Genomic DNA, 12,301 nt, shown 5'->3' on the forward strand with positions numbered 1-12,301 from the left:
CTGCTCAATTAATAAAATTTGCCTATCTTATACGAGTCTCCCAGCAGATTCGTTCCCAATCCCGTCAAGTTATGTGATCAGCCTTGGGCGAGGGACCATGCCTCCAAAGGAACTAACGGAGAGCAACAAAAGGTAAAATACCTATTGGGTGCCCAGTTGGTCTCTGCAATCTCCAGAGTGGTCCAGCCGCTTACTCAGCCCATCTATTGGGATCCTGTTCGTGACGCCAAATGTTAAATTTGAATCTGAATAAAACTCGGGAGACCAGCTTCTTATAGTTACAACAGTTTATTGCACACCCTCCTGCAGGAGTTGAGAGCCAGTTGTCAAAGGGAAGACACATAAGTACTGCCACCATCCGACAAGTGGGCCCATGGTCTCTGGTTACAGCCGTATATTTATACGTACATAGTAAGCCCCATACATTACTGTTGCAAGATGTCATTTGACAAGTCTGTTGGTGTGAAACTTAGTTACAGATAAGGCTTAAGTCTGCTAGATCAAGGCTTAATTACAGATGGATGTGCTGTCCAGTCCTTATCACTTATTCCCTTTGCTAAGCCCTGACTTAATTACAGATAGATGTTCATTCCTGTCCTTATCAGTGAGTCCTCCTTCCCTACTCAAACAAGGGTACAATGTACAATGTTAACAAACTCTCAATGTCTCTCTGCAAGCCAAGGAGAACTGGTAATGAGCCTGTCTTAGCTAACTGCTGAAGACACAGTTTACTTCAGTTCAAAAATTCCTCTTCAGTCCCAATTATTCTTTTAGCCAGAGGTTACATAGGTTCAAAATGTTTTTTTTTATATATATCTCCAAGTCCTCACTGTGACTAAACACTATTTGAAAGTCACACTTCAACTTAAGCTTGAACTAGAGCTGCAACTTGATGACCTTTAGCCCATACAGGAGAGTGAGGAAGTGAGCTACAGGTTGGTAGTCACCCCTAGGTCGCAGGAGACAGGTAACTGGATGACTGTCAACAGGAGAAAGGGAAATAGACAGCCAGTACAGAGTACCCCTGTGGCCATTCCCTCTATCATAAGTAGATTAATTTGGATACTGTTGAGGGGGATGACCTACAGGGAAGCTGCAGCGAATGGATCTCTGGCAGAGTCTGGATCTGTGGCTCAGAAGAGCAGATATATGAAGAGTATTGCAGTAGTGGGAGGAATAGACAAGATTCTGTGGGTGCAATAGAGATGCCTGGATGGCAAGTTGCCAGGATCAGGGAGATCTCAGATCGGGTCCATAGCATTCTAAAGGGCATGGGTGAGCAGCCAGAAGTCTTGGTACATATTGGCACTAATGACATAAGCAGGCAAAGGGAGGAGGTTCTAAAGAGAGATTTTAAAGAGCTAGGTAGAAAAGCAGGATGCCAGAGTAGTAATCTCTGGATTGTTGTTTCTACCACGTGCCAGTGAAGGTAAGACTAGAAGCATTTGGCAGATAAATGCATGGCTGAGGAACTGGTGCAGTGGTTCAGATTTCCGGATCATTAGGATCTCTTCTGGTGAAGGTACAGCCTATACAAAAGGGATGGGTTATATCTGAACCCGAGGGGGGGGGGGGTGAGAGGGGCAATATCCTTGCAAGCATGTTTGCTAAGAGGTGTCTGGGAGGATTTAAACTAATTTGGCAGGGGATGGGGAATTTGGTTTAGAGACTGCTTGCAATGACAGGCTGATGATAGGGCAAAATTGCAGTCTGTGGGATGATTTGCAATGTAAAAGGGAGATGAAGATGAATACAGTACTAAGGGTTTTATATTTGAATGCAAGCAATATACCAAATAAGGTAGTTGAACTTGTAGCAGTTAGAGATTGCCAGGTTTGATGCTGTGGGCATCACTGAATTATGGCTAGGAGCTTAGCATACACTTTGTATCAAAAGGACAGGCAGGTGGGCAGAAGGTGGAGTGGCTCTGTTGGTTAAAACAAATGAAATCAAATCCTTCAAAAGAATGGACATAGGATCATAAGGTGTAGAATCATTGTGGATAGAGTTAAGAAACTGCAAGGGTAAAAAGTACCTAATGGGAGTAATATTCAGATCTCTGAACAGCAGCTATGATGTGGGGTACAAATTACAATAGGATATAGAAAATGCATGTCTAAAATTCAATGATACGATAGTCATGGGGATTTCAATATGCAGGCAGTTTGGGAAAATCAGGTTGGTGGTAGATCCCAAGGGGGAGATTTGTAGAATGCCTACAAGATGGCTTTTTAAGAGCAGCTATTCTGGATTGGATGTTGTGCAATTAACCAGAATTAATTGGAGCTTAAGATAAAGGAACCTATAGGAGACAGTGATCATAATTTGATAGAATTCACCCTACAATCTGAGAGGGAGCAATTAAATTCAGATGTATCAATATTACAGAGAAGTAAAGAGAATTACAGAGGTATTAGAGTAGCTGGCCAAGGTTGAGTGGAAGGGAACACCAGCAGGGCTGACGGCAGAGCAGCAACAGCTGGTTTCTAGGAGGATTTCGAAAGCTGCAGGACAGATACAAAGAATTATTCTAAAGGCACGACAATGAAACCGTGGCTGACAAGGGAAGTCAAAGCCAAAGACATGGCATATAATAGAGCAAAAATTAGTGGGAAGCTATTGAATATCAGAAGGAAACTAAAAAAGTCCTAAAGAAAAGATGGAATAAGTTAGGCAATAATATTAAAGAGGATACCAAAAGTTTCTCCAGATATATAAAGAGTAAAAGAGAGGCTACAATCGGTATCAGACTGCTGGAAAATGATGCTGGAGAGGTAGTGATGGGGACAAGGATATGACGGAGAAACCGAGTAAGTATTTTGCATCGTCATGGTGAAAGATGCTAACAGTATGCTGGAAGTTCAAGCAGTCAGGGGGCAAAAGTGAGTAAAGTTGTAATTACTAGGCAGAAGGTGCTTGGGGAGAAGGGAAGGTCTGAAGGTAGATAAATCACCTGGATCAGATGAATTACAGCCTAGGCTTCTGAAAGAGGTGACTGAAGAGATTGTGGAGGTATTTGTAATGATCTTTCAAGAATCAATAGATTATGCATGTACTGAAAAATTATTGGTCAGTTAGTCTGACCTCAGTGCTTGGAAAGACGTTGGATTTGATTATTAAGGATGTGGTTTTGGGGTACTTGGAGGCACATGATAAAATAGGCCTAAGTCATCCTGGTTTGCTCAAGGGAAAGTCTTCCCAGACAAATCTGTTGGAATTCTTTGACGAAGCAACAAGGAGGATAGCCAAAGGAGAATCAATGGATGTTGTGTACTTGGATTTTCAGAAGGCCTTTGACAAGGTGCCACACAAGTTAACAGTCCATGGTATTACAGGAAAGATACTTGCATGGGTAGAGAATTGGCTGATTGGGAGGAAGCAAAGAGCAGGAATAAAGGGAGTCTTTTTGATTGGCTGTCAGTGACTGGTAGTGTTCCTTCGGAGTCCATGTTGGGATCGTTTCTTTTTTACATTATATATCAATGATGTGGATAACAGGATTGATGGCTTTGTGGTCATGTTTGCAGATGATATGAAGATAGGTGGAGGGGCAGATAGTGCCGAAGTAGCAGGGAGTCCACAGGAGGACTTGAACAGATTACAAGAATGGGCAAAGCAGTGGCAGATGCAATAGTGTTAGGATGTGTGTGGTCATTGTGTTTGGTATCAGAAATAAAAGCATTAACTATTTTCCAAATGGAGAGAAAATCCAAAAATCTGAGGTGCAAAGGGACTTGTGGAGTACTTGTGCATGATTCCCTAAAAGTTAATTTGCAGTTTGAGTCAGTGGTGAGAAATACAAATGAAATGTTAGTCCTCTTGAAATCAATGTTATCATTTAAAAGGATATAATGTCAAGACTTTATAAGGGACCAGTGAGGCCTCATTTGGAACAATATGAGCAGTTCAGGGTCTCTTATCTAAGGCAGCTGTGCTTACATTGGAGAGGGTTGAAAGGAGGTTCACAAAAACGATTCAGGGATTGAAAGACTTGCATGAGGTGTTTGATGGCTTTGGGCCTATACTTACTGGAATTCAGAAGAATGGGGGGGGGCAGGGAGGACTCATTGAAACCTACCAAATGTTGAAAGGCCTCAATAGAGTGGATGAGGAGAGGATACTTCCTATGGTGGGAGAACCAAGGTCCAGAGGGCTTAGCCTCAGAATAGAGATGTCCATTTCCAACACAGAAGCGGAGTAATTTCTCTAGCCAGATAGTGGTGAATCTGCAGACTTTGTTGCTACAGCCAGCTGTGAAGGCCAAGTCATTAGGTATATTTCAGGCAAAGGCTGATATATTCCCAATTAGTCACGGCATCAAGGGATACGGAAAGAAGGCAGAAGAATGAGACAAGAGTTAAATGGACCAGCCATGATGAAATGGTGGATCAGAGTTGATGGACCAAATAGCCTAATTCTGCTTCTGTATCTAATAGACTTAATGAAGCAGTAATAAATGCATGAATGGAAAATTAAATAATGCAAAGACATATTTATGCAACAAAGAACTTTAATGCAATGAATCTGGGTTAAATAACACATACGTATGTTTGTAAAAGCAACAGAACTAATAGCAGTGATAATAAATGTGGCTGTTCTAGTGAAATAAAAGGTAATATTTCAGTAATTTAAATCAGCTCTTGACATGTTCTGCAATTAACAGTGTTCAATGCTAAAACAATTTACAGTAAAACTTTACCATGCCTAGTCAACTGTTAGAAAGCAATTAACAAAATTACATTTACATGAAAGGAAACAGACTTGAAATGATAACCTACAAAAGCTAGCAAAGGAATATGCATAAAGAGATACAAGAAGTGATTCTCCCCAATAAGAGTCATGTATTAGCCAAATGGGTAGATTATTAAATAGGATCATGTGGTTGAAATCTGAGAGTCACTCACCTACTTATACAAGTATGGAAAACAACAAAGTAGTTAGAATTTCTAAACTGCTTCTATGTTACATGACTATTTAAAACGCTGGGTAATCCACCAGTAAACTTTTGAAGCCAATCCCACCATATAGAAGAGCTTACACAGACTTTTCATAAATGTTTTGACAAGTTTCAGCATTGCCCAGAAGTATAAAGCTGACAGCCTTGACAGACAATTAATGGTTTTTAAGAGGTTATGGATGAAAGGTCAGAACATCTCCAAAAAGGCCACAATGCAGTTTTCCCAAACAGGTTCCACAAATGGCTGCAATGCTTACTTAACAATTAAAATTAAAGCTAACAAAACCTAAAGCAATTCATAAAATAGGTGGTTCAATCAGTTGACATGCAAAAGTTCCAAGGGTGGTAAAAATATAAGTAAAATTCTTCCAAGCACAAAATAGTAAATTCAAAGTAGTCAAATTATATAACAATTAAGTATTATATAGATGGTCAAATTTTTAAAATTATTCTTGATATTTTAGTCAGTTGAAGAACATATGTAAGTTTAACATGAACAAGTCCTTCCAAATGACTCATTACTGAACTTGTTGCCAACTATGTTTCAGTTTAACAATGGTGTCCAAATAAAGAGATCAGAACCAATCTGAGAATGGGACTTAAGATCATAAAGATCTGCCAGTTTATTTTTTCCTATAAATATTCTTGCCCTTTTATGATATTTGTTGCAATGCACAATGTTTTGCTAGATTAGCAGTCTTGTTTTGATCACTTTTTTGGCATCTCCAATTTCAAATTTTTGCTTGAATTACTTGCTAATCATGCATACAATTGTACAGAGAGGACAATTCCCATTTCAATAAAATGGGAAAGAACCTAAATACAAGCAACAATATTTCAAATAAATATCAACAGTTTATTTGCACATGTGAAACTGCATGCTCAAATGAAGAGCACAACCATGAGAGCATAACCAGCCAAAAAAATTGATATAAAAAAACTTTTATTCAGACAACTACATCAATAATCAACAAGCATTTTTATGGTCAGTCCACTGTAGCCAAGTGAAAAGTATACAAAGATCCACATTTAATTTTCAACTATGACCTACAACAACTCCACACACCAATTATTGATTAGTTGTCGATCAACCCTAGCACTCCAAATGTACCTATTTTCAACTCTTGATTACATTTGAGTAAATTGATATTTCATCATAATATTTATCGTTTTTAAACAACGTGCAGCTCACACCAACTTAACCTGCAGCAGTGGGGGGAAATAATTAGAATACATTAAACTATTTAATGTACTATTAAACTATTTTCACTAATGTCCAGATTACTCAGTGTACTTTAAGTGTTGTAAGTTCCACTAACTACTGTGAAATAAGATGAACAAATAGGATTCACAGCAAGCTGCTCGGGGTATCAGGATTTATTCTAACTGAAGTTAGCCTCTGGAGATTTTCTTCATAAATAGAATTGAACTCCTTCACTTCCTGGTCAATTACTTGTCTGTGGTACTGCTGGGTAATTCCTGATCAAAAAGGAAACAAAAAATCAACAGTTAGTTAGAATCAAAAAGTCCTTCATTTATTGATGTCATTTTTTTGAGGGAGGGGGACGAGGAGAGGGAAGAGGAGAGGGAAAGGATAGTAAGTGTTATCTTCTCTGCACTTCTGTGCAGAATTTCAAAACGTCATTCTAGAATTTATTTGAAATAGAGGCTGACAGGCTGTTGGTGTCACTGCATTTACATTGGTGAATATATGGACTGCATATGTGAAGACATTGTTCTGAATTTGTGTGTCAGTACACTATGAGGTTTTAGAAAAAGATTAAATAATTACAAGATAAATCCAGGACTACACTTAAGCAATCCTGGAAATCACTAAGAAAAAATTCAAGCTTCTCCATTTTGTAAATGTCCATTGTAATTTCCATCCATGGGAAAAATGGTTTAACTACATAACACCTCATAGGCCTGATTTTATTCTCACAAATCAATGAATATTGTTGTAAAAAAAAATCACTCCCTACTTGTACATAGTTTTGTCCTTTTGCTTGTTCCTTCTTTCCTCTCTTTTCTATAAGTGTATACCTCAGATAAATATGTGGAGATTTGTGGCAAATATGAATACATTACATATATGTACAGTATCTGAAACATCTTATGGAAATGTTTGTTTGATGATGAACTTCAATAAAAAGTAAATTACACAAAAAGAAAAATTTCAAGCACAAGCTAAATTTAACTGAACCCATCCTGAAGATATATCACAGGGAACAACTGCTCCATTTAAAACACACTTTAGAGGCAAGAAGTCAGTTAATGTTGCATGCAGCTCTCAATCCTAGCATCAACTAAAAATGAACACCATTACAGAGAAAGAAGAAAAAACATTGACTGTCCTGCAAAGTTCTGAACATTTACAAGTCATCATTATTCTTGCCATTAGCCGTGGGCACAAAAGAGAAGGTAATTCACTAGTGTTACGCTGTTCAAACTGTTCCCTTCAGATACAACCAAAGATTCAAAGGATTGTGTTACTGACTTATCTCACAGAATTGAATAATATCCAAAATTAAAAGTTTCCATCAGTGCAGAAACCTCAAACCCACCAGATTATTACAAGTCTCAAATTCACTAGTTTTTCTGGGAAGGAAATCTGCTATCTGTATCTTGTGATCCCAGATCAATCAATGTTACTGTTTAATTAGGAATGAACAGAAAATGCCAATAATATCCATATCCAGTGAACATACTTTTGCAAACCTAATTTTCATATTCTCAATTAAGTTTCACCAATACACCAATGATGGTCACAAGTAGTTGACCACCACATAACCAGACACAGGAAAGTTATGAGAGAATGAAGCTGAAGCACTGAAATTTTAAAGGAGAAACTTGTAAAACTTGTTCTCAACATTGGGATTATATTTTGCATTATTTCTGCAGTCAAAATGCACTTGAAAGCTCATTTGTGCTTCGTTCTGAAGACACAAGTACTAAGAAATGAGAAAGTACAGTCTAAATTGATTGAACCTTAGGGATCTTTAAGAACCAAACAAGCCAAACGAGAAATAGATTAGTGATCTAAGATTTTATTTTGGGAAAGGTATGCCAAAAGATAGAAAAAAGAAATTAGTACACAAAGATATGAAAAGTATGTAGCAAATATTAATATCAACAGCTTGCAAATAAAATTAATTAGGTAACATTTTGATCGGGTTAAAAAAAAAAAACAAAATAAGAAGAAATCCTTACTCTTTCATATCTTCTTTTTCTCAGTATCCCTTCTTTGAAATGTTTGGTGTATACCCTTGGATTACTACGTCCGAAACCAACACCATATAGATGTCGATACTTCGACTCAATATTGTAAAACTTCTTTCGCCCAGATGTATATTCCTTTGAGAAATTCTATATAAATCAATGATATTGTGAGCTCAACAAAATTGATACCATGAAGGAAGCTGACACGTGAATAACTTAAATAATTAAAATCATTAGATTATATATCTAAGTCTGCCTGTACCAGCTACATGCATGCGAATAACAAAAAAAAAATTTAATATGGTTTCAGAAATTGAAGAACAGTCAGAAAATAGAGGCACACAAGAACTTTCTGATTTCTCAGTAAATGAAAGGAAAATTGGAAGCAAAACATAATTTTCAAAGGACTTCCACAAAAGACTCTCCAATAGTTCCCTTACTCTGCACTGCCGACTTCTGCCTCCTATCCAAGATCCACCAACCAGACTGTCTGCGTAGGCTTAATGTTGCTGTCCTCTCCTGCCCCACTGAACTTGTGACCTCATACCTCGACTCTATTCTATTCCCTTGGTTCAGTCCCTTCCCAACTGCACCCATGTCATTTCTGATGCTCTCAATCTCCTCATTAACTTTTAACTCCCTAACCCTGACTGCCTCATTTTCACCATGCATGTCCACTCCCTATAACACTTCTATCCAACATCATGAAGGCCATATTGAGCTGGTCAATTTCATCAACTTTCCCTTCAACTTCCACCCTACCCTTAACTTCACTTGGTCCACTTCTGGCACCTCCCCCCCTCCTTTTTTGATCTTTCTGGAGACAAACTGTCACCTGACATCTTTTATAAACCTACCGAATCCCATGATTACCTTCACTCTTCCCATGTCTCCCGTAAAAACGCTACTCCTTTTTTCAGTTCCTTTCCCTTTGCTGCACTTGTTCCTGGGATGCGACTTTCCTTTCCAGGATTATAGGTCACATATCCTGGAAAGGCCTTGATAGAGTAGTTGTGGAAAGGATGTTTTCTATGGTAGTCCCCTCTAAGACCAGAGGAGACAGCCTCAAAATAGAGGGCATCCTTTTAAGAATGGAGATGACGAGAAATTTCTTTAGCTGGAGTGGTGAATCTGTAGAATTTGTCGTCACAGCAGTTTTGGAGGCCAAGTCTTTATGTATATTTAAGGCAAAGTTTGATAATTTCTTGATTGGTCAGGGCATGAAGAGATACAGCTGGATGGGAGGGAAGGCAGGAGATTGAGGGGAAAAATGGATCAGCCATGATGAAATGGCAGAGCAGACTCGATGAGCCAAATGGTCTAAATTTACTCCTATATCTTATGGTCTTATGGACATCAGAGATGTCCTCCTTCAAATAAGGGGGCTTCCTTCCTCCACCATTGATGCTGCCCTCATCCACATCTCCATTTCTTGCACATCTACGTTCACCCCATCTTCCCACTGCCTTAACAGTGATAGTATTCCTCTTGTCCTTACTTACCACCCCATGAGCTTCCGCATCCAACACATTATCCTCTGCAACTTCCGCCATCTCCATGGATCCAACCACCAAACATATTTACCTCACCCCCCGACCACAGGGATTGCACTCTCCGCAATTCCCTTGTCCATTTGTCCTTCCCCACTAATAACCCTCCCGGCACTTATGCCCAGAAGCAGCCAACATGCTACACCAGACCATTCACCTCCTTCCTCCTTTCCATTAAGGGCCCCAAAAGTGCTTCCAGGTGAGACAACACTTCACCTGAAAATCTGCAGGGGTCATCTATTGTGTGCGGTGCTACCAATGTGACCTCCTCCATATTGGAGAAAACCCATTGTAAATTGGAGACCACTTTCTCAATCATCTCTGCTCCATCCACCTAAAGTGGAATGTCCCGGTGGCCCAACATTTTAATTGCGATTTCCATTCCCTTTCGAACATGTCGGCCCATGGCTTCCTCTTGTGCCAAGGTGAGGCTACCCTCATCTTGAGCAACAACTTGGGTAGCCTCCAATCTGATGTCATGAGAATTGATTTCTCCTTCTGATGGAAAAAAACCCCTCCCCCTTATTCTATTCCCCACTCTGGCAACTCTTCTCATCTGCTTATCACCTCCCTCTGGGTCCTCTCCTCATTCACTTTCTCCAATGGTCCACTCTCCTCTCCCGTCAGATTCCTTCCTCTCCAGCCCTTCATTGTTCCAACTCACCTGGCTTCATAATCGCCTTCAAGCTATCTTCCATCCCCGCCCCCAACCTTTATATTCTGGCACTTTCACTTTACTTTCCAGTCCCAAACAAGGGTCTCAAAACTTCAACTGTTTATTCATTTGATGGCGGCGTGACGCAGCGTGCGCAGTCGTTCCGAATGATATCAATGTGTTAACTAGGGGGCTGTGCACAATCCAGATTTGATGGAGACAGCCGTGAGAAGCACGGAGGAACACCTGGAGAAACTTCTGAAGTGCCTGCTTCGCTGCCGCTGCTACTGTGCAATCGAGAATCTCCGGAGGGAAGGCCCCAAATCCTCAGCTTTGCCTATTGCCTGTTGCTGAGATCGAAGCGCTCAGCAGAGATGGTACTCAGTGTCGGAGAGCTGGTCGGAGGCTCAGAGTTTTCGGACGGACTCGGAGTCGGACTGTGGTCGGATACTTCCAGGATGCTGCATCGGCAAATTTGCGGCACCGGAGGTTCACCGTCTGCGTGAGATGATGGGACTTTCGAGAGACTTTGAGACTTTTACCGTGCCCATGGTCTGTTCTTATCAAATTACGGTATTGCTTTGCACTGTTGTAACTATATGTTATAATTATGTGATTTTCGTCAGTTTTTAAGTCGGATTTGTCATGTGCTTCTGTGATATCATTCTGGAAAAACATTGTATCATTTCTTAATGCATGCATTACCAAATGAAAATAAAAGAGGACTGCGTGTCGTCATAATCTAATCAAATCTAATTTCCATAGATACTGCCTGATCTAGTGAGTTCCTCTAGAATTTTGTATATTGCTTTGGATTTCCAGCATCTGCAGAATTTCTTGTGTTAACAAAAGACCCTGGCTTTATTTCTCAAAAATCTTATGCAATCCCAGAACTGTGCATTAAAATTGTGAGGTAATGATGAGGAATGAAATACCAAATAAATTAAAACTGTCCTGAAGATTTTAAGTAAATTCAGGGAGGATAGAATTGTTGAAAAGTTTGAAACTGTAGGTACTTGAATTGTATTCAAAACATTTGTTGATGAAAAAAACTACACATTAAGCTATAAAGACAAATCAGTGCTGGTTGTTCCCAAACAATTTCAGCTAATTACCTACCATTTTTGAAAAGAGGTCCAGATAAAGGTTGATACTAATCGTATTAATGCTTTGTGGTTGTTAAGATAATTGCTTTGAACATTTTGCAGTTAACTACCAATTCTTCTTTTTATAAAGAATAAAAACTCCAGAATGTCATAAATACAAAGGCTGAATAAATTAGGGTTTAAACTTTCAATTATTACTTCTAACAACACACACAAAATGATGGAACTCAGCAGGCCAGGCAGCATCTATGAAGAGTATAGTTGGCATTTCGGGCCAAGACCCTTCAGCAGTCCGATTAAAATGCTTATCAAGATTTTGAGAGATTCAAGGTTTCAGTAAAATACCTCTTCTTGATGCCCTTTAAAATGTCACCTTATACCTATGCCTTCTTATTTTAGATACCCATGACTTAGCAAAAAAGATCTAGCCCCCTCATCGTTCTGTATCCTTAGGTCCAGTTCCCTCATAGTTCTGTACCCCTCTATTAGGCCAGCCTTCAGCTTCTCTACATTCACTCTGTAAAACAAACCCAACCTATCCAATCTCTCCTTAAAACAAAATGTTCCAATATAGGCAACATTTCAATAGATCTCTTCTGGACCTTCTTTAATGAAAATACACCCTTTAATGTGGTGGCCAAACCTGTACACAATGCAACATCTAACCAATGCTCTATATAAAGTTGTGACAAGATGTCCTTGCTCTTGTATTCAATGCCATGGGATGATTTCATTAGCCATATGCCTTTCTCATTACCCTATCTACCAGTACTACAACTTTTAAGGATCTATGAACTTATACCCAAAAGTCCCG

At 39.3% G+C, this 12,301-nt stretch overlaps 1 protein-coding gene across 1 annotated transcript in view; it reads right to left on the minus strand.

Annotated features, from left to right (window-relative positions):
• Nucleotides 1–6,176: 6,176 nt before the first annotated feature.
• The window catches only part of LOC140192980 (BCLAF1 and THRAP3 family member 3-like), a 55,766-nt gene continuing 49,641 nt past the window's right edge, over nt 6,177–12,301 (minus strand). Inside the window, exons 10-11 of the mRNA XM_072250451.1 lie at nt 8,168–8,323; nt 6,177–6,436 (exon numbers count right to left, since the gene is read on the minus strand). Coding sequence (XP_072106552.1) covers nt 6,407–6,436; nt 8,168–8,323 — 186 coding nt within the window. The 3' untranslated portion in view covers nt 6,177–6,406. The remainder of the gene's footprint in view (nt 6,437–8,167; nt 8,324–12,301) is intronic.

This window comes from Mobula birostris, unplaced genomic scaffold (assembly GCF_030028105.1).
Source record: "Mobula birostris isolate sMobBir1 unplaced genomic scaffold, sMobBir1.hap1 scaffold_328, whole genome shotgun sequence".
NCBI lineage: Eukaryota > Metazoa > Chordata > Chondrichthyes > Myliobatiformes > Myliobatidae > Mobula > Mobula birostris.